Here is a 22168-nt window from a genome sequence, read left to right on the forward strand (position 1 = left end):
TAAAAGAATTTCTGAAATCCTCTGATACTTTCTCTTTAATTAAAAATTGTGTAGAAAATTCTTCAAGAGATGGGAATACCAGACCACCTGACCTGCCTCCTGAGAAATCTGTATGCTGGTCAAGAGGAAAGAGTTAGCACCTGACATGGGACAACAGACTAGTTCTAAATCGGGAAAGGAGTACGTCAAGGCTGTATATTGTCACTCTGTTTATTTAACTTCTATGCAGAGTACATCATGAGAAATGCTGGGCTGATGAAGCACAAGCTGCAGTCAAGATTACCAGGACAAATATCAATAACTTCAGATATGCAGATGACACCACCCTTTTGACAGAAAGTGAAGAGGAACTGAAGAGCCTCTTGATGAAAGTGAAAGAGGAGAGTGAAAAAATTATCTTAAAATTCAATATTCAAAAAACTAAGATTTTAGCATCCGGTCCCAATACTTCATGGCAAATAGATAGGGAAACAATGGAAACAGTGAGAGACTCTATTTTGGGGGGCTCCAAAAACACTGCAGATGGTGACTGCAGCCATGAAATTAAAAGATGATTAAAAAAGATGCTTTTGAACTGTGGTATTGAAGAAGACTCTTGAGAGTCCCTTGGACTGCAAGGAGATCAAACCAGTCAATCCTAAACCAGTCCTGAATATCCACTGGAAGGACTGATGCTGTGGCTGTAACTCCAATCTTTTGGCCACCTGATGCGAAGATTTGACTCACTGGAAAAGATCCTGATGCTGGGAACGATTGAAGGCAAGAGGAGAAGGGGATGACAGAGGATGTGATGGTTGGATGGCATCACTGATTCGATGGACATAAGTTTGAGCAAACTCCAGGAGTTGGTGTGGACAGGGACCACAGTGGCAAAGAGTTGGACACAACTGAATGACTGAACTGAATTGAACTCAACTGATGGCCTCAGAGATCATTCTGTCGTTTTTGAGACTGCATCCAAGTACTGCATTTCGGACTCTTTTGTTGACCATGATGGCTACTCCATTTCTTCTGAGGGATTTCTGCCCGTAGTAGTAGATATAATGGTCATCTGAGTTAAATTCACCCATTCCAGTCCATTTTAGTTCACTGATTCCTAGAATGTCGACATTCACTCTTGCCATCTCTTGTTTGACCACTTCCAGTTTGCCTTGATTCATGGACCTGACATTCCAGATTCCTATGCAATATTGCTCTTTACAGCATCGGATCTTGCTTCTATCACCAGTCACATCCACAGCTGGGTATTGTTTTTGCTTTAGCTCTATCCCTTCATTCTTTCTGGAGTTATTTCTCCACTGATCTCCAGTAGCATATTGGGCACCTACTAACCTGGAGATTCCTCTTTCAGTATCCTATCATTTTACCTTTTCGTACTGTTCATGCCGTTTTCAAGGCAAGAATAGTGAATTGGTTTGCCATTCCCTTCTCCAGTGGACCACATTCTGTCATCCTCTCCACCATGACCCGCCCGTCTTGGGTTGCCCCGCGGGCATGGCTTAGTTTTATTGAGTTAGACAAGGCTGTGGTCCTAGTGTGATTAGATTGACTAGTTTTCTGTGAGTATGGTTTCAGTGTGTCTTCCCTCTGATGCCCTCTTGCAACACCTACCATCTTACTTGGGTTTCTCTTACCTTCGGCATGGGGTATCTCTTCACGGCTGCTCCAGCAAAGTGCAGCTGCTGCTCCTTACCTTGGATGAGGGGTATCTCCTCACTGCCACCCTTCCTGACCTTCAAAGTGGGATAGCTCTTCTAGGCCCTCCTATGCCCGTGCAGCCACCGCTCCTTGGATGTGGTGTGGCTCCTCTCAGCCACCGCCCCTGGCCTCAGACCCGGCCTCAGACGTGGGGTGGGTCCTCTCGGCTGTCGCCCCCGACCTCAGATGCAGGGCAGCATAGGGGACTGGAATACAAAAGTTGGAAGTCAAGAAACACCTGGGGTAACAGGCAAATTTGGCCTTGGAATGCAAAATGAAGCAGGGCAAAGACTAATAGAGTTTTGCCAAGAAAATGCACTGGTCATAGCAAACATCCTCTTCCAACAACACAAGAGAAGACCCTACATATGGACATCACCAGATGGTCAACACCGAAATAAGATTGATTATATTCTTTGCAGCCAAAGATGGAGAAGCTCTATACAGTCAGCAAAAACAAGACTAAGAGCTGATTGTGGCTCAGATCATGAACTCCTTATTATCAAATTCAGACTTAAATTGAAGAAAGTAGGGAAAATCGCTAGACCATTCAGGTGTGACCTAAATCAAATCCTTTATGATTATACAGTGGAAGTGAGAAATAGATTTAAGGGCCTAGATCTGATAGATAGAGTGCCTGATGAACTATGGAATGAAGTTCGTGACATTGTACAGGAGACAGGGATCAAGACCATCCCCATATGGAGATTGCAGGGAGGAATATCAATCACCTCAGATATGCAGATATGCAGATGACACCACCCTTATGGAAAAGAAATGCAAAAAAGCAAAATGGCTGTCTGGGGAGGCCTTACAAATAGCTGTGAAAAGAAGAGAGGCAAAAAGCAAAGGAGAAAAGGAAAGATATAAGCATCTGAATGCAGAGTTCCAAAGAATAGCAGGAAGAGATAAGAAAGCCTTCTTCAGTGATCAATGCAAAGAAATAGAGGAAAAGAACAGAATGGGAAAGACTAGAGATCTCTTCAAGAAAATTAGAGATTCCAAGGGAACATTTCATGCAAAGATGGGCTCAATAAAGGACAGAAATGGTGTGGACCTAACAGAAGCAGAAGACATTAAGAGGAGGTGGCAAGAATACACAGAAGAACTGTACAAAAAAGATCTTCACGACCCAGATAACCACGATGGTGTGATCACTCATCTAGAGCCAGACATCCTGGAATGTGAAGTCAAGTGGGTCTTGGAAAGCATCGCTACGAACAAAGCTAGTGGAGGTGATGGAATTTCAGTTGAGCTGTTTCAAATCCTGAAAGATGATGCTGTGAAAGTGCTGCACTCAATATGCCAGCAAATTTGGAAAACTCAACAGTGGCCACAGGACTGGAAAAGGTCAGTTTTCATTCCAATCCCAAAGAACGGCAATGCCAAAGAATGCTCAAACTACTGCACAATTGCACTCATCTCACATGCTAGTAAAGTAATGCTCAAAATTCTCCAAGCCAGGCTTCAGCAATATGCGAACCGTGAACTTCCTGATGTTCAAGCTGGTTTTAGAAAAGGCAGAGGAACCAGAGATCAAATTGCCAACATCCGCTGGATCATGGAAAAAGCCAGAGAGTTCCAGAAAAACATCTATTTCTGCTTTATTGACTATGCCAAAGCCTTTGACTGTGTGGATCACAATAAACTGTGGAAAATTCTGAAAGAGATGGGAATACCAGACCACCTGACCTGCCTCTTGAGAAATCTGTATGCAGGTCAGCAAGCAGCAGTTAGAACTGGACATGGAACAACAGACTGGTTCCAAATAGGAAAAGGAGTACATCAAGGCTGTATATTGTCACCCTGCTTATTTCACTTCTATGCAGAGTACATCATGAGAAACGCTGGACTGAAAGAAACACAAGCTGGAATCAAGATTGCTGGGAGGAATATCAATCACCTCAGATATGCAGATGACACCACTCTTCATGGCAGAAAGTGAAGAGGAACTAAAAAGCTTCTTGATGAAAGTGAAAGACGAGACTGAAAAAGTTGGCCTAAAGCTCAACATTCAGAAAACGAAGATCATGGCATCTGGTCCCATCACTTCATGGGAAATAGATGGGGAAACAGTGGAAACAGTGTCAGACTTTATTGTTTTGGGCTCCAAAATCACTGCAGATGGTGACTGCAGCCATGAGACTAAAAGACGCTTACTCCTTGGAAGAAAAGTTATGACCAACCTAGATAGCACATTCAAAAGCAGAGACATTACTTTGCTGACTAAGGTCCGTCTAGTCAAGGCTATGGTTTTTCCAGTGGTCATGTATGGATGTTAGAGTTGGATGGTGAGGAAAGGTGAGCACTGAAGAATTGATGCTTTTGAACTGTGATGTTGGAGAAGACTCTTGAGAGTCCCTAGGACTGCAAGTAGATCCAACCAGTCCATTCTGAAGGTGATCGGCCCTGGGATTTCTTTGGAAGGAATGATGCTAAAGCTGAAACTCCAGTACTTTGGTCACCTCGTGTGAAAAGTTGACTCATTGGAAAAGACTCTGATGCTGGGAGGGATTGGGGGCAGGAGGAGAAGGGGACGACAGAGGATGAGATGGCTGGATGGCATCACTGACTTGATGGACGTGAGTCTGAGTGAATTCCTGGAGCTGGTGATGGACAGGGAGGCCTGGCGTGCTGCGATTCATGGGTTCCAAAGAGTCGGACACTACTGAGTGACTGAACTGAACTGAACTGATGGACTCAGAGTAGCCACAGTATGACCATGAGGGAAGTTAGCGTTAGAGCAAGGCCCACATTGTAAATGGTAGAGCAGGGAGGTAAAAAAGAACAAAGACAGAAGAACCTCATTCTTGATAAGATTATTAAAGTTCTGGATAGTCCTGAAAGGCAGCCTATTTAGTCTTTCTGCTGAATGGGCCAATACATTTCCTTACTGGTTAAGCTATTCTGAGTTGTTTGTTTCTTGTTTTTGAAAGCTTTCTAGTTCAGACACTATGGCACAACTCTATTATGGAATAAAACATAGCAGTTTTAAAAATAAGGCAGATTTCTATATACCAATATAAAAAAAAAACCCTGTTAATGAATAAATATTGAAAAACTGTATGATTCTATTCATGTAAAATTTTTAAAAGCAAAATAAATGAACCATAAGTGTTGTATATATAGATGTGCTTGTGTAATTTATTTCTAAGCTAAAATATATGTAATATTTGCTATGTTGAAAATATATGTAGTGCGCATGTAAACTGTAAAGCATAATAATAAAATTAAAATCATTAAACCCAGCAATGAATTTACATACTAGAACATTATCAAAATCATTGAGGATACTTATATGTTCTTTTCCAATCTCCACCTTTGCTTTTTCCAAAAGAGAAATAGCAATTCCAAGAGATAACCCCTACTCTGAATTATTTTTTAAAATAATTTAATTAATTTATTTATTTTTGGTTTTGCACTGTGGGCTTTTCTCTAGTTGTACTAAGTAGAGGCTACTCTCCAGTAGCTCTGTGTGGGCTTCTCATTGGGGTGACTTCTCTTGTTGTGGAGCTCGGATTCTAGGGCATATGGGCTTCAGTATTTGCAGCACAGTCTCAGTAGTTGTGGTGCCAGGCTCATGAGCACAGGTTTAATAGTTGTGGCGCAAGCGCTTAGTTGCTCTGACGCATGTGGAATCTCTCCAGATCAGGGATAGAACCCGTGTCTCCTGCATTGGCAGACAGATTCTTTACCACTGAACCACCAGGGAAGGCCTTACCTTGAATTTTTAATTAATTTTCTTAAAGTATAGTTTACCACATATATGTGTTTCTTAAACAATAGTTGCTTACTTATATAATTTTTCAATCTTTATATTAATGGTATCAGACAACACACAGTTCTATGACTTCTTCGACTCAACACTTCGTGTATGTAACTGTAGTTTATTCATTGTAGCTTTATACAATGCTCATTATGTAAAATTTGAAAATATTTATTCTCCTGTCAACCATGTGAACACTTTCCATTGGTTTTTCCTTTATGAACAATGGTGCCATGGACATTCTTGAACATGTGTACCGCTGTATATACACAAGTTTCTTTATGAAATTAGAAACTGAACTGCAGATTCTTAGGCGAGGCACATGCTTTATTTTTCTAGGTTATGCCAAAATAGTTGTGCCAATGTACAGTTTCACCACCAATCCCTAAGTGTTCCTGTTATTCTACATTCTTGTATTATTAGACTCCTTATTTTTTACAAATGAAATGACTTTAAAATGATACCTCACTATGGTAATAGCTTTTCTATGATTACTAACAAAAGGAAGCAGTTTTTATATCTTATTCATCAACTGTCTTCCTGGATGTGAGTCTGAGTCTAATTTCATAAAGAAATTAGTCGGCAAAGTAATGTCTCTGCTTTTGAATGTACTATCTAGGTTGGTCATAACTTTTCTTCCAAGGAGTAAGCGTCTTTTAATTTCATGGCTGCAGTCACCATCTGCAGTGATTTTGGAGCCCAAAACAATAAAGTCTGACACTGTTTCCACTGTTTCCCCATCTATTTCCCATGAAGTGATGGGACCAGATGCCATGATCTTCGTTTTCTGAATGTTGAGCTTTAGGCCAAGAGGCTTTTTAGTTCCTCTTCACTTTCTGCCATGAAGGGTGGTGTCATCTGCATATCTGAGGTGATTGATATTCCTCCCAGCAATCTTGATTCCAGCTTGTGTTTCTTTCAGTCCAGCGTTTCTCATGATGTACTCTGCATAGAAGTGAAATAAGCAGGGTGACAATATACAGCCTTGATGTACTCCTTTTCCTATTTGGAACCAGTCTGTTGTTCCATGTCCAGTTCTAACTGCTGCTTGCTGACCTGCATACAGATTTCTCAAGAGGCAGGTCAGGTGGTCTAGTATTCCCATCTCTTTCAGAATTTTCCATAGTTTATTGTGATCCACACAGTCAAAGGCTTTGGCATAGTCAATAAAGCAGAAATAGATGTTTTTCTGGAACTCTCTGGCTTTTTCCATGATCCAGCGGATGTTGGCAATTTGATCTCTGGTTCCTCTGCCTTTTCTAAAACCAGCTTGAACATCAGGAAGTTCACGGTTCACGTATTGCTGAAGCCTGGCTTGGAGAATTTTGAGCATTACTTTACTAGCATGTGAGATGAGTGCAATTGTGCAGTAGTTTGAGCATTCTTTGGCATTGCCGTTCTTTGGGATTGGAATGAAAACTGACCTTTTCCAGTCCTGTGGCCACTGTTGAGTTTTCCAAATTTGCTGGCATATTGAGTGCAGCACTTTCACAGCATCATCTTTCAGGATTTGAAACAGCTCAACTGAAATTCCATCACCTCCACTAGCTTTGTTCGTAGCGATGCTTTCCAAGACCCACTTGACTTCACATTCCAGGATGTCTGGCTCTAGATGAGTGATCACACCTTCGTGATTATCTGGGTCGTGAAGATCTGTTTTGTACAGTTCTGTGTATTCTTGCCACCTCTTCGTAATATCTTCTGCTTCTGTTAGGTCCACACCATTTCTGTCCTTTATTGAGCCCATCTTTGCATGAAATGTTCCCTTGGAATCTCTAATTTTCTTGAAGAGATCTCTAGTCTTTCCCATTCTGTTCTTTTCCTCTATTTCTTTGCATTGATCACTGAAGAAGGCTTTCTTATCTCTTCCTGCTATTCTTTGGAACTCTGCATTCAGATGCTTATATCTTTCCTTTTCTCCTTTGCTTTTTGCCTCTCTTCTTTTCACAGCTATTTGTAAGGCCTCCCCAGACAGCCATTTTGCTTTTTTGCATTTCTTTTCCATGGGCACGGTCTTGATCCCTGTCTCCTGTACAATGTCACGAACCTCATTCCATAGTTCATCAGGCATTCTATCTATCAGATCTTGGCCCTTAAAGACAGCTCAGGATAATACTTCCTCCTGGAAGACTTCCCTGACTTCACCAGATTCTCAGGCTAGCCTAAGTGCTGGTACTAATACTTTGCATATTTCTACTGTTACACTTTAACAGATCCTCCAGTTTTCAAAGCTACTTATCTCTCTCTTTTTTTTTTTTTTTTAACTATTTGGCTGCATTGGGTCTTGTTTGAGTCATGCAGGGTCCTTCATTGAAGCGCAGGGATTCTCTAGTTCTGCTGCACATGCTCAGTAGTTGCAGTACGCAGGCTTAGTTGCTCTGCAGTATGTAAGATCTTAGTTCCCTGAACAGGGACAGAACCCACGTCTTTGGCATTGCAAGGCAGATTCTTAGCCACTAGACCACCAGGGAAGTCTCATGACTATCTCTTCTTCATAGCCCAAAGAATAATCTAATTCATCATTTCATATGGTGTGTGTTAGTTGCTCAGTTGTGTCTGACTCTTTGCGACCCCACGGACTGTAGCCCGCCAGGCTCCTCTATCCATGGGATTCTCCAGGCAAGAATACTGGAATGGGTTGTCAGTTCCTTCTCCAGGGGATCTTCCCGACCTAGGGATTGAATCCGGGTCTCCAAGCATTGCAGGCAGATTTTTTTTTAACAACTGAACCAGCCTTTGGGAGGCCTGGCATGCTCCAATTCATGGGGTCTCAGAGAGTCAGACACAACTGAGTGACTGAACTGAACTGAGCCACCAGATTACCATTTCATATGGAAAACTGCCCTTTTTTATACTTATTTCTTCTTTTACCCAATGCTATTACTTTTTCGATAATTAATTTTAGATGACCTAACACAATATGCCTATCTTCTATAATTATATAAATATTTTAATAATGCCAATTGACAGCAGTTTGAATTCACATAAAGTCTAAATCTTGATGACAAAGTAGCCTAAATTGGAGCTCCAGGCAGAGATGTAGAGATAAACTGCTTGATACCTGGCTGTTTAAAACTATTTTCCTGTTTTTAAAGACATGCTGTGATTTTTAAATATTGACATATATAGCTTAGCCATTTAAAGGTGAATAAACACATGGTCCCTTCCTTGAAGGAACTCAGTGTCTAACATGGAAACTATGTGAGAAACAGATAACAATCATATAGGACTTTCACCAGGACACCACCTTAGTTCCAGCAGCTCTGATGACAACTCAGATGCCTTGATACGAGTTCCAATAATTTCCTCCTCTCAATCCAAGGCACAAATGTACCTATTCTATTGACCTTCTGTTTTTGACCTAATTCACCTACTCTCTCACCTATCACTGCATTTTTCTTTTGCTATCAATTCATTGATCTTGAGTTTAAATTCCTGAGATGATCTGCTTGGTTCAGCTAAAGTATATTCTTTTCATAAGGCATCTGACATTTTGCTGGCAATTTGGCTCAAATATGGTAATAGGAATAGGGCCACAATGTACATAATGAAATTGTGCGCATGCTCAGTCATGTCTCTTTGCAACCCCATGGACTGTAGCCTACCACGCTCCACTGTCCTTGGAATTTTTTCAGACAGGAATGCTGGAGAGGGTTGACATTTTCTACTCTAGGGGATCTTCTCAACACAGGGATTGAACCTGGATTTCCTGCGTCTCCTGCACTGGCAGGCAGATTGTTTGCCACTGAGCCACCTAGGAAGTCCACATAATACATAATACTGGAGTGGGTTGCTATTTCCTTCCCCAGGAGATCTTCCCAACCTAGGGATCGAACCCGGGTCCCCCGTATTGCAGGCAGACGCTTTACCATCTGAGCCACCAGGGAAGCTCACACAATACAATTAGCAATATCCAAATTATCTTCAGCTGCATTCCTCAGCAAGGGCCCCACCGGTTGGGGTTGAGGGTCATTACATATGAACAGCTTGGCCTATCCACGACAAGTGATATGTGCATGCGTGCTCCGTCGCTTCAGTGGTGTCTGCCTGTTCGCCGGTTTGTGATGCTATGGACTGTAGCCCACCAGGCTCCTCTGTCCATGGGATTCTCCAGGCAAGAATACTGGAGTGGGTTGCCATGCCATCCTCCAGGGGATCTTCCCAACGCAGGAATTGAATCTGTGTCTCCTGCATTGCAGACAGATTCTTGACTCACTGTGCCACCTGGGAAGCCCTACAAGTGATATATGAGTGCATTATTTAGGGCTCTTTCTGTTGAAAGGCTGGGACACTCAATTCAAAATGATATAGGAAAACGAATTTATTGGCTTACAAACGGAGAAGCCTAGAAGCATGTTGTTGTGTTGCTGTTTAGATGCCAAGTTGTACCTGGATCTTTTGCAACCCCATGGACTATAGACCACCAGGCTCTTCTGTCCAAGGGATTTTCTGGGCAGGAGCACTGGGATGGGTTGCCTTTTCCTTCTTTGGGGATCTTCCCCATCTAGGGCTCAAACCTGTGTCCCCTGCATTGGCAGATGCATTCTTACCCACTGTGCCACCAAGGAAGTCCCAGAAGGATAACTGGCCTAAAGAATGGCCGAATCCATGATTTCAAATTATGTTGTCAGCTTATCCCTGCTTCCTTCTGTGTTGGTTTCATTTTCTCTCCACTAGCTCTAAGTTTAATTCCTCCTAGAGTTAAGTGGAAAAAGGAAGAGTTCTCCTGCCCTTCCCCTTTGAGCATTTTTCTTCATGAAGCACATAGTGTAAAGGTTGAAAGCATGGACTCAGTAACTAGGTTGGCTTCATCAATTATCTACTATTCCTATAATCTTATTTAACCTCTTCAAGCCTTAGCTTTTTTCCATCTGTATCACAATAGTTCTGGTCCCATCACTTCACAGCAAATAGATACAGAAATAGTGGAAATAGTGACAAATTTTATTTTCTTGGGCTCCAAAATCACTGTGGACAATGACTGCAGCCACGAAATTAAAAGACGTTTGATCCTTGGAAGAAAAGCCCTGACAAACCTAGATAGCATATTAAAAAGCAGAGACATTACTTTGCTGACAAAGGTCCATCTAATCAAAGCTATGGTTCTTCCAGTAGTCACATATGGATGTGAGAGTTGGACCATAAAGAAGGCTGAGTCCTGAAGAACTGATGGTTTTGAACTGTGGTATTGGAGAAGACTCTAGTGGGTCCCTTGGACAGAAAGGGGATCAAACCTGTCAGTGCCAAAGGAAATCAACCCTGAATATTCATTGGAAGGAATGATGCTGAATCTGAGGCTGTAGCTGTAATTCTTTGGCCACCTGATGCAAAGAGCTGACTCATTGTAAAAGATCCTGATGCTGGGAAAGATTGAGGGAAAGAGAAGAGGACAACAGAGGATCAGATGGCTGGATGGCATCACCGACTCGATGGACATGAGTTTGAGCAATGGACATGAGTTGGAAGGACAGGGAAGCCTGGCATGCTGTAGTCCATGGGGGTCCCGAAGAGTCAGATACAACTTAGCAACTGAACAACCACCACAATAGTTTCTACTACTGGGTTGCTATGAGATTTAAAGTTGCTGATATTTGTAGGATGCCTAAAATAGTGCCTGATGCAATGTAAGGGCTATATTACCAGCTCTGATTGGGTCATAAGTCCCTCCCTATGTCCTAAGGGTTTTTGCTAGGTTTGGGACTTTCTATCCAAACTACAAAGATCTGGAGTAGTGGAAGGATGGTTTCTTTTAAGAAATTTGGAGTGCCTTTACCAAAGGCTGAGGAAAAAGAGGCCAGGTCAACATAAACAACACGTTTACTATAGGAAAGCAAATTGTTGCTTGAGACCTAAGGTTTTATCATACAAGTAATACATGAATTCGTGTGCATTGTTTCTAATTATATATAGGGATAACCTGAGAGGATTTCTGTTTATGCTTGTGATTGTTTAAAAAAAAAAAAAGCACAAACTTTTTATTTGAAAATATAACTAGCATTTCACTAGTACTTTACTGAACAAAGTATTTTCACATGTATTAGCTATTTAATCCATGCAATAGCTCTGGGAGAGTAGGTTTTATTAGACTTTCTTAATGGTAACAAACTTTGCAAGCAGAAAATACAGATGGATGCAAATTTTACAAATAGTGGTACTGGTATAGCATTCTACATTAGTCTCCTCCTGCGTTTTATGGACTGTTGGTATCCACATATAACCATTTCTTTCATTCAACATATATTTATTGAGCCTTTGGTATTTATCAGGCATCATCCTAGGCACTTGGGATACACAGCAGTGAACAAAACAGACAATACTCGCACTCCTTAAGTTTACATCTAGTGGGGTATGGGCAGACAAACCATAAAATAAAGAAGGAAAAAGCGTTATACAGTAAAAGTAAATAGGAAAACCGGATGAGGAGTATATAAATACGTTCAATTTTATAGGCAGTGGTCAGTTCAGTTTGTCCTCTATTCTGGGTTGTTTGCAGCTCTCCTGAACAAGGATAATAGTTCCATTTCTATTTACGATACTCCCAGCACCAGGCACTCAGAGACAGTAACTTTATACTAAAGAAATAACTCTTCTAAGATGCAAGCAGTTGGGAAACACAGGCCTGTACTAGGTACTGACCATACAGTCCATAAATTGAATAACCTAATCATTCGTGATTTAATTAATCTAATCACTGAAGTTCTATGGGTTAACTACTATTACAGGCCGTTTTTAGGCATTTCAAACATGTTTTAACCGCCTCTTTGGCCCTACCAGCGCGTGTAAGCTTTCCTGTTTGTGTATGTGCGCACTTTTTCAAAACCACAGCCTTAGCCACTTATCTCTTGGTATCAACAGTAGTTTTCTAGGATTAACACTTGGGGTTTCTACTGAGGGGCTGGGTGAGACCCAGTTGTCAGCCCACTGAACTTCAATGAGCCACAAAGCAAGGTTCTAGCCCCCAAAACACGAACTACCGAAAGCGGGAAGCCCTTTTTACAGTCCTCAAGCCGAGTCCAGCCGGAACCTTGACCTCAAGATGGCGTCGCGTAATCATAAGATTCAATCAGCTCCAATCAAAAATGGCAGGGTGGGTCGTAAATGACGGCTGAACACTTTCTAGCCCTCATTAGGCGCTCCATCTCTATGGTGATTCGCCGCTGCGTGGTGATTCAGAGCCAACAGTGAAGACTATCTATACGCGCTCTTCTCTATGATCCTCCTCCCCACGCCCCTGGCCGCAATGCACGCCGGGCAGTAGGAAGACCTCCAGAAGAAGCTCCCCGCGCAGCGCGGCGGTGTTTTGCGGCCTGTGCGAGTCGGCGCTTTGGAACCAGTCTCCCGGATAGCGGCGCGCAGAAACCTCGAACCGGTGGAGCCCACTCGTAACCTGGAGCCCAGAAGACCGCGAAGACAGTACCGTTTCCTCAGCGGCGGGTGAGTTCACGCCTCAGAACGCGTGTGGAAACCGGGAGACTGGGTACTTCGGCTGCGGGCGGAGGGAAAGCCTGGGAGGCTGCGAGAGGGCTGGGGTGGGATGGGAATAAGGGGACGGGGGCGGGGAGTTGGGTGGGGGAGGGGACGGGCACGAGGCTTGGGTTTCTGCACTTCTCTAAGGCCTGGGAAATCTGTGGGCCTAGCGGTAGCCGGTGCAGGCCAAACCTACCGGCAGAGCCTTCCTCCTTGCATTGTCGCCCACTTTTCTTTTCCTTTCTACGGCTCGCCACAGAGTCGCCTTGGCCCATTCTGGGCTCCGCGTTTGCCAGAAAACGAGCGGTCGCCCCCCTGGGGGGTCCTTTCCTGAGATCCCTTTCAAACCTGAGCCTGCGGAAGCCCTCCGGTAGATATTCCGGGCCGAGTGTACAATTGCTCCAGACTCTGCCTAGAAGCCGGCCTTCACCCACCCTTTTTAGCGCGGGTGGAGTAGGGGAACTGGCCACCATCTGTTTTCTTTCCCTTCCTCTCTGGTCATCTAAAGCCCGCCACCGAGTGAACTGCCCTCTCTGCCCCCGTCCCCCCCCCCCCCCAACTTAAATTTAGCTGCTGCCCAACTTTTCTAGCACCCTCCTGGTTGGTTTGCCTGTCTTAAGATTGTGATGAGTGTTGTGGCCCTGCCCCTTTGCTCCCCTGGAGGTTACAGTAAACTGTGTCTCCATTGATTCTAGGAGAGGTCTGATGTCCACGTTAGAAAATGTTACTTCGTTCTCATCCTTCTGTGGTCTTCATTACTGCTTTTACAACACGTTTTTAGAACAAGTTCTAGGAGTATGAAGATTATTTTGAAGTTACGTAATATGGTTTTTATATTGCCACGGAAAAGCCATTTTGATAACTGGGCAGAGTGGAGCGGACCAGGAGGGAGGAAATTGGGCTTCTCTTGCACCAGACTGCTCTAGTTGTGAAGTCCTGTGAATTGGGTATTTGGCAGTAGTGTATAAGCAATTTTTATATTGTTTTGAGAGCTTTACTTTCTAAAAGGTAATTTCCAAAATGTTCAGAGGTGGTAAGGCAAACAGTTGGTCAGTAATAGTTCCTCACGATTCAAGTGGAGATACTATGCTGTTTTAACTCATTTAATTTTTCTTGTGAAGCCTTGGTTTTCTTCACCTGTAAAGTGAAGATTATTGATGATATCCACCTCATAGGTTATTGGAGTTGGGAATTAATTGAGAAAAACGTATGTAAAATCCTTAGTGCAATAACCAGGTAACATAGTAAGTGCCGAGTGCATATTAACTGATAGTGTTTGTTGTTTAAGAATTTTCGCTGAAGTACAGGAGCCTATCCCTGACTTAACATTTCTTCCAGTGTACCTTGAATAGAGTTGTATGAAGTCAGAGTTAATCATTAGTATGTTATGATTAGACAGAGGCATTGTGATAAGCGAAAACAGCCTTTGGATTGGCAATTTAGGATAGTGGGGACCTTGGAGTCCTTACCTGCGAATTGTACTCTTTTGGATAAGTTAGCTTCTTCATCAGTAAAAGAAGAATATGTTTTGCTAGGTAATTTGGGAGGCTAAATGAGATGACCTGTGTTGAAAGCTTTTGTAAACAAAAGTAGATTAAAATTAGTTGATATTTTCATGACATTGGTAACCCCAGAAGATAAATTATTTCCTTTTTGGCTACCTCCAAGTTAGCTGTATTTCATATACTTTCTTCATTTACACATAATGTAGAGAAAAATTATATTGACTCTTTTATTCTGTAGAAACGAAAGTAATCATTGACTCTTAATCTCGTATAAAAGCATGCTGTTAATCTTTTTAATTTCTTGATAGTTCTTTCTGATACTGCTACTGGCGTTCATAAGAGAATTTTGATTCCTCAGTTTTTTGAATATAATTTTTCCTAAATTTTTTGAATTTTGAAACTCGAGAAAATAAAAAGAAAATATTTTCACTGAGAATTACTGCTATCGCTTTTTAACTTTTTATTTTGACATAATTTCAAACTTAAAAAAATGTTGGAAGAATGGTACAAAGGATTCTCAAATATCTTTCAGATTCCCCAAATGTTAACATTTTACCTGTTTGCTTTATCTTCCTCTTCTTATTGTCTTCATAGTTTTCTTCAGAAATCTTTGATAGTAAGTTGCAGATGTGGTGTCCCTCTTAACCCCCAGAATACCTAAGTGTGTATTTCCTAAAAACAGTTACATTCTCTAAACTAACCAGAAAATCAGGAAATTAATATTGATACAATGTAGTCTACAGGTCTTAATTTGGTTTTGCCTGAAGGAGTCTGGAATTGGTATTGGTAATTTTTTTTAAAACAGCTTATTACGGTATAATTGACATGTAAAACACTCATTGTAATGTACGATTCAGTGATTTTCAGTATATGTGCAGAGATGTGCAACCGTTATCCCAAAGGCACTCTCTGTTTTGTTTACAAGCCCCTTCCCACTCCCACTGTAGCTCTAGACTACCACTGATCTCTGCTGAGGTAGGCTTGCCTTGCTTGGGCTGGGACGGTCATGTCGTCCATTGTACCTTGCAGGCTGTACGCACAGCAGGAGACCGTGCATGCTGTACCGATGATCGTTCATATTTAATGTTGAGCCCCTGGGTTGGTTGCGTAACTACACATGACTTAAAATTTTCTTTTTCAGAACTGATGAAAATAATGTTAGAAAAGAATCTGGCACTTAATTGGAGCTAGACGTTTTATGGAGTAAATGAATAAGCTGTATATGAGTGTTTGCTGAGGAGGATCTGTTGGTTCATTTGCTTCTTAACATTTTAGAAATTTGTCCTGATGAGCTTAGCCTGTAAGTCTATATCCCCGATGAAATAGTTTGTTTCTGTCAGGATAAATCTAATGGATGAATGCATATAAGCAGTAATGGTATTCTTAAGAGTGTAGAAAAAGTAGTTTAAAGGTGAAAAAGAAAAGCAGAATGTATAGATAAAGCTTCTTTAGAAGTTTATTTTGTTTTGGGGAGGACCAAATTTATTGAGATAAAATTTACATACATTAAAATGCATCCATTTTAATTTCAGTCAATTTTGATGGATATATAAACCTGTCTGACCACTGCCACAATAGAGATAGGAAATCACTTCCAACATAGGTTCTTGTTTTTGTTATTTTGGGCCATGAAGTTTCATCCTTGGAGGATAAAAATGTTTTGAACCTTCCAAAAGTGAAGGTACTTTTCAAGTATTCTTTAAATGCTTTAAAGTATTCTTTAAATAATTTAAGTCATTTCAGTGCTGATGAAATAAGCTCCTCATCTCTGTTAAACCCCACACACAATCCCTCGGCAATTGACTACATTCAGAATAGATCTAGAACCACCACCTGTTCTAGGCCACCTCTCTTGTCTGGATTATTTCAGTAGTCTTACTTTTCTACCCTTGTTCTCCTCCAGTCTTAACATAGGGGCCAGTGACACTGTTAAAATAAAAGTCAAGTCAAAAACCTTTCAGAATAAAACCCAGTATTTTTAAAGCCGTTTACAAAGCATTACATTCTTTGAACTCTCTTCCCAGCTCCAGTTTGTGCTAGTACTGTGCTTCAGTTGTTGGCCTTATTCCTCATGCAAACACACCTCAGGTTCTTTGTATTTGCAGTTTCCTTTGCTTGAAAAGGGCTTCCTTGGTGGCTTAGAGGTTAAAGCATCCACCTGGAATGCGGGAGACCTGGGGTTCGATCCTTGGGTCGGGAAGATGCCCTGGAGAAGGAAAATGGCAACCCACTCCCAGTACTCTTGCCTGGAAAATCCCATGGAGGGAGGAGCCTGGTAGGCTACTGTCCATGGGGTCTCAAAGAGTCGGTCATGACTAACCTACTTCACTTTCACTTTCACTTTGCTTGAAAGGCTATGGCCCCCAATATGCAAGTCTTTTTAAATGTTGCCTTGGTGAAGCCTGACCACCTTGTTTAAAATAAAGAATTCTTTAGCTCTCTTCCCTATTTCATTCAACAAAGTACATACCAACTTTGAATATCTTTATAATGTATTGTAAGCATATTACAGTTTATCAACTACAGGTAAAAATGATAAACTTTGCTTATTCTAAAAGTTTATTCTCAGTCATTTCACATACACCAAAACATACCAGAAAACTTTTCTATGTTGAAATATGTGGTTGATACTCTCCTCTTAGAATGTTTAAAGTGAACATTAATAATTATCAGAGATCACCAGAAATGTTTGTTTTCTGAATTTCCGTAGGAGGGGCCATTATCTTATTAAGATTGCCTTCATCTTTGAAGTTCAGCCTCTGAATAAGCGAGTTTTAAACAGTTCCAAATAAAAGGGAAATATTCTGTAGAAAAATTGGAGTGAATGAAATGGGTATATTGCATAAACTAAAACATAATCTGGTTAATTCTTAACAGAATGAAAAGTCATTTGAAAACTGAAAAAATAGTTTAAACACCAAGAACATAGAGTTTTTTTTTAAGTAGTACTTGTATTTAATACTTGGGGGAAAAGTGATTCTAAAGATGAATTCATGGTTCTATCTTTGTAACCATTGTGAGGCTAGGTGCTTGTCACTGCTCTAATTGTACCCACACATGGTAATTTAATAAATTTATTTAGAGTTTCTTAGAGTTTGTTTACTGAGTCATTCATTGAACAGGTATTAATACCAACTGTTCTTCTAAGAAAATGCTGAGATAGAGTATATAAGAGCTTCTGTAAGTAGGACAGTAGCTCTCAATGTTTTAAAAGGATACACACTCCTGTCCCCTTCCACATAGAATATTTGTTTTTGTTTTGGGCAAAAAAGTATTTTTAAAAATCATTTAAAGATTCAACACGCACTGTTAAATTAGCTGCATTCATACCTACTATTTTAAGGCATTTCCAATAGCTTACTTGCTGGTATATGGCATTATTCTAGGTATTTATTTTACCTGTAAAGCTTTCTGAATATTTTAAGTGTGCTGTGTTTTTGAAATTGAAGTTTAGATTTTATAGAATATTTCAATATCCTAACTTAAGGGAAAACATTCTGAGGAAGAATAGCTATGAAGATGAAGGACATGCTTTTTAAAGAAATGTCTGATAAAGGAGTAAAAAGATACTCAATCTCATTAATGAGTAGGGAAATTCAAGGAGAAACGAGAGTATTTTTTTTTAACCTATCAGATTGGAATGATGGTACGGATATAAGGAAGGGGCATACCTAGATACTCTTGGTGGGAATATTAATTTGTACAGTAGGTTTGGAGGAGGATTTGGAGGTAAAGTGTAGATATATAATAGTAATATATATAGTAGTAGTAATATATATAGTAGATACATAATAATACCGATCTGTATTATTGAATTACTTGGCACAGGTGCTTAGAGTTATATGTCCTTTATGTCCAAGAACATTTAATATTATTTGTAAGAGGTGAAATACGGAGATAACCATCCATGTTGGTAGATAGTTGTGTCTATATGGTAAGAGTTTACTGCGTTATAAGGGATGGAGTAGAAGTTGATGACATGAAGAGATATTAATAATGAGGGAGAAATGTACATAACAGTATACTATGATTATATTGCTTGCACAAAAACATAAATGATTATATATTAGTTTGTGTAGAGAAAGGTGTTTTAGAAGAATACAATGATTGAGACCAAACTTGGGATTAGGAGCAAGGAAGTGGAAGACATGAACTTTTTATCCTCTCTCTTCTGAAGGATGAATAAAACAATATATAAAACCCAGAAAAGAAAATAGTAGAGAAAAACATTTTTAAAAAGCTTTAGACAACTCTGGATCCCTTGTTACAGAGTTTAGGTAGGGGAGTTTTTCTAAGGGTAAAACAGAAAATCTCCTATTAATCAAGTTGCTACTTGTAGCTGCACCATTAATATCAGGTCAATCCACTTATTTTGGTGCATGGAATCTTACTAGAACATTCTAACATCATTTTTCTAAACTTTTCCCAGTATTGAATATTTGAGTACGTTGACAAAAATATTGACAATATAAAATTTGAGGGTAGGGAAAGTCTTAAGTATTTCTATTCAGTAGGGAAAAGACAGAAGTTTCTTTTAAGTGATATTGGTGTCATAAACGAAATGGAACAGTTCAGTGTGTTCTTGTATTTTTAAAAATCAAATACCAGCATCTGATTCTTGAATTTCATCCATTCATTGAATATCGTTCAGGAATGGTAAAGAGGTTTGCTTTAAAGTTTAAGAAAAATTAACACTTTTTTTTCATTGTCATAAATTGGATATTTTCTTTATATTTGAATGATTACAATGGGACTTGATACCTGGAGGTTCCCCCCCACCTCCCCAGGTTTGTAGAATGTCACTGAGACATTGATTTGTCCTTCAAGAACTGGCCAACACTGAATCAACAAATATTGTGTGACTTTGTTAATTTAGTTTTCAGGATACATAAAAAAATGAATGCTTCAGAACACTTAAAAACTGTTAGATATTTTCCTGAATTCTGAATTTGGTTTAAAAAGATTCGTTGATGTTTGGTACTTAATTTTTGGATATTTACTGAACCTCAAAATTTTTTTCTTCCTTTATATGTATTCCCATATGATTGTAGGAGTCTATCCTGAACTTAGATCGTGTACATTTTGGGAACTTATTTTAGAAAAGATCTAAGGTTAAAAAATTCTCAATGGACAGACAGAGAAAAGAGGGTCTTTGCCAACTCCTCTGGGTAAGAAACTTCAGAATTTTGCAGATACTCTAAAAATGAAGGCCAAGAAACCAGGCATATCGAATTGTAAATGTTTCAAATAACGTGATTTGCCATGATTTCTTTCTTTAGACCGCTGCAGTAAGAATGTCTTTCCCCCCTCATTTGAATCGCCCTCCGATGGGGATCCCAGCACTCCCACCAGGGATCCCACCCCCCCAGTTCCCTGGCTTTCCACCACCCGTGCCTCCAGGTAAGTTTGTGGTTACTGTTGCTTTTGTAGTTGATGACAGTGTTGTGTTAGTTTCTGGTATACAAGAAAGTGATTCAGTTTCTTGAATTTTTTTGTGTGTGTGTTTTCAGTTTTATATATATATGCAGGCACACACATACTTTTTTTAAGATTCTTTTTCATTATACTTAGTTCAGTTCAGTCGCTCAGTCATGTCTTGAATATAGTTTCCTGTGCTGTATAGTAAATCCTTTTTGTTTATCTGTTTTATATATAGTAGTTTATATTTGCTGATCTCAAACTCTTAATTTTTCCTCCCTGCTTGCCCTTTTGGTAACCATAAGTTTGTTTTCTGTCTGTAAGTCTGTTTGGTAAATAAGTTCATTTGTATCATTTTTTTAGATTCCACATGTACGTGGTATCACTTGATGTTCGTGTTTCTCTGATTTACTTCACTTAATATGATAATCTCTGGGTCCATCCATGTTGCTGCAGTTGGCATTATTTCATTCTTTTTATAGCTAAGTAATATTCCATTGTAAACATCAGCATATACCACATCTTTATTCATTCATCTGTCGATGGCCATTTAGGTTGCTTTCATGTCTTGGCTATTGTGTATAGTACTGTGGTGAACATTGGGGGGCATGTATGTTTTGAATTAGAGTTTTCTCTGTAAATGCCCAGAAGTGGGACTGTGGGATCATACGGTAGCTCTGCTTTTAGTTTTTAGGAACCTCCATACTGTTTTCCGGGGCTTCCCTGGTGACTCAGTCAGTAAAGATTTGCCTGCAAGGCAGGAATCTGCCTGCAGTACAGTAGACCTGGGTTTGATCCCTGTGTCTGGAAGATCCCCTGGAGAAGGAAATAGCAGCCCATTCCGGTATTCTTGCCTGGGAAATCCCATGGACAGAGGAACCTGGTGGACTACAGTGCATGGAGTCACAAAGAGTTGGACACGACTTAGCAACTAAACCACAACAACATACTATTTTCCATAGGGCTGCGCCAGTTTACTTTCCCACCAATGATGGTGTTTTTTTTCAATGTGTCCTTATATCATTGCAATATTATCTTTAGAAAATGTGTGTGTGAGTATTGGTAGAAACGCTTCCTGTTAGCGTTCTAGAAATGTGCTGTCTCATTTTCCTATGGTGGGAGTTTTCATTTCTGGCTGAGTATCAAACTCATCTGGGAAATAAAAAATCTTTACTTAAATAATAGGTAATACATTTATACCAATCAAAAAGGTATACAGTGAAAAACTTATCTTACCTTCCTATATAATTTATTACTATCCCCTTAGTGAAACGCATAAATAAAACAGGGTTATTAGTTTCTTCTTTATCTTTCCAGATATTTTTTGGTGCATATTACAAGCCGCTCTAAGTATATATTTTTCTATTCCATTTGTTTTTGTGTAATTACTTTAACACAGATAATGTAGTAACATCGTGTATATGTTATTCTGCCTTAACTTATATATATATATGTTTCTGACTATTATCTTGGAGAGGTTTCCAAAGTTCTATCTAAAAGCTTCCTCTATTCAGTGTTTTATAAAGTAAAAAAAGTTTTTTTAAGTCCAACCCCAACCTACTGAATCAAATCCTTAGAAATTAAGGCCCAGGAATGTCTTTTTAACAGGTTCACAGGTGATCCCTAAGTATCCATTTAAGCACAGTTAAGAGAACCCACATTATAGAACTGTTATCTTGAGATTTATAATTAGCATTGCTTGACTCAAACTTTTCCTCTGGTTTATGAGTGGTAGTTCAGATTTTTTTTTAATAGGATTGAAAGCATTTTGTACAGATTTCAGTTTCCCTTATGAAAGATAGTATCTAAGAGTTCTGCTTAGTTTGCATGTTGGGAAGTATTTTCATTTAACATAGAATCCATGTAATTCAGGCTGAAAGCAACAAATGATCTTGTAAACCAACTAGAAGTATTTCTTTTTTAGGAAAGCTTTACATCAGTGACCTGGCTTTAACCATTGGATTATCTGTTTGAAATTACGGTGTTTACTAAAGAGCTTGACTGTTGCAGAATCAAAAGTACCTTGCAATTGCCTAATTTGATGGGTTGTTAATTCATAACATGTACATTACAGAGGCTCAGCTTTGGGGGCCTCCTACCCTTAGGTCAAGTACACAGCTGTGTTGGAGTAGATGTGAAAAGCCACAAGATAAATATGGAATTTTTCTGGAGTATCATTTAAAGCTTCAGCAATTTGAGGGTAAATCATAATTTAAAAAAACAACTACTTATGCATATACATTGTGGAGTAGAATGCTGTACTTATAAAAGTTTTTAAGACATTTATGCTTGTAACTGGCTGTTTAAGCTGTTC

The 22168-nt window shown here is 39.9% G+C and overlaps 1 protein-coding gene across 1 annotated transcript in view; it reads left to right on the top strand.

Moving 5' to 3' along the window:
* The first annotated feature begins 12775 nt into the window (after nucleotides 1–12775).
* Nucleotides 12776–22168, top strand: part of RBM25 (RNA binding motif protein 25) — a 49624-nt gene continuing 40231 nt past the window's right edge. The window contains exons 1-2 of the mRNA XM_052646366.1: nucleotides 12776–12898; nucleotides 19716–19836. Coding sequence (XP_052502326.1) covers nucleotides 19731–19836 — 106 coding nt within the window. The 5' untranslated portion in view covers nucleotides 12776–12898; nucleotides 19716–19730. The remainder of the gene's footprint in view (nucleotides 12899–19715; nucleotides 19837–22168) is intronic.

The sequence above is a fragment of the Budorcas taxicolor genome, chromosome 10 (genome assembly GCF_023091745.1).
Source record: "Budorcas taxicolor isolate Tak-1 chromosome 10, Takin1.1, whole genome shotgun sequence".
In the NCBI taxonomy this organism is placed as follows: domain Eukaryota; kingdom Metazoa; phylum Chordata; class Mammalia; order Artiodactyla; family Bovidae; genus Budorcas; species Budorcas taxicolor.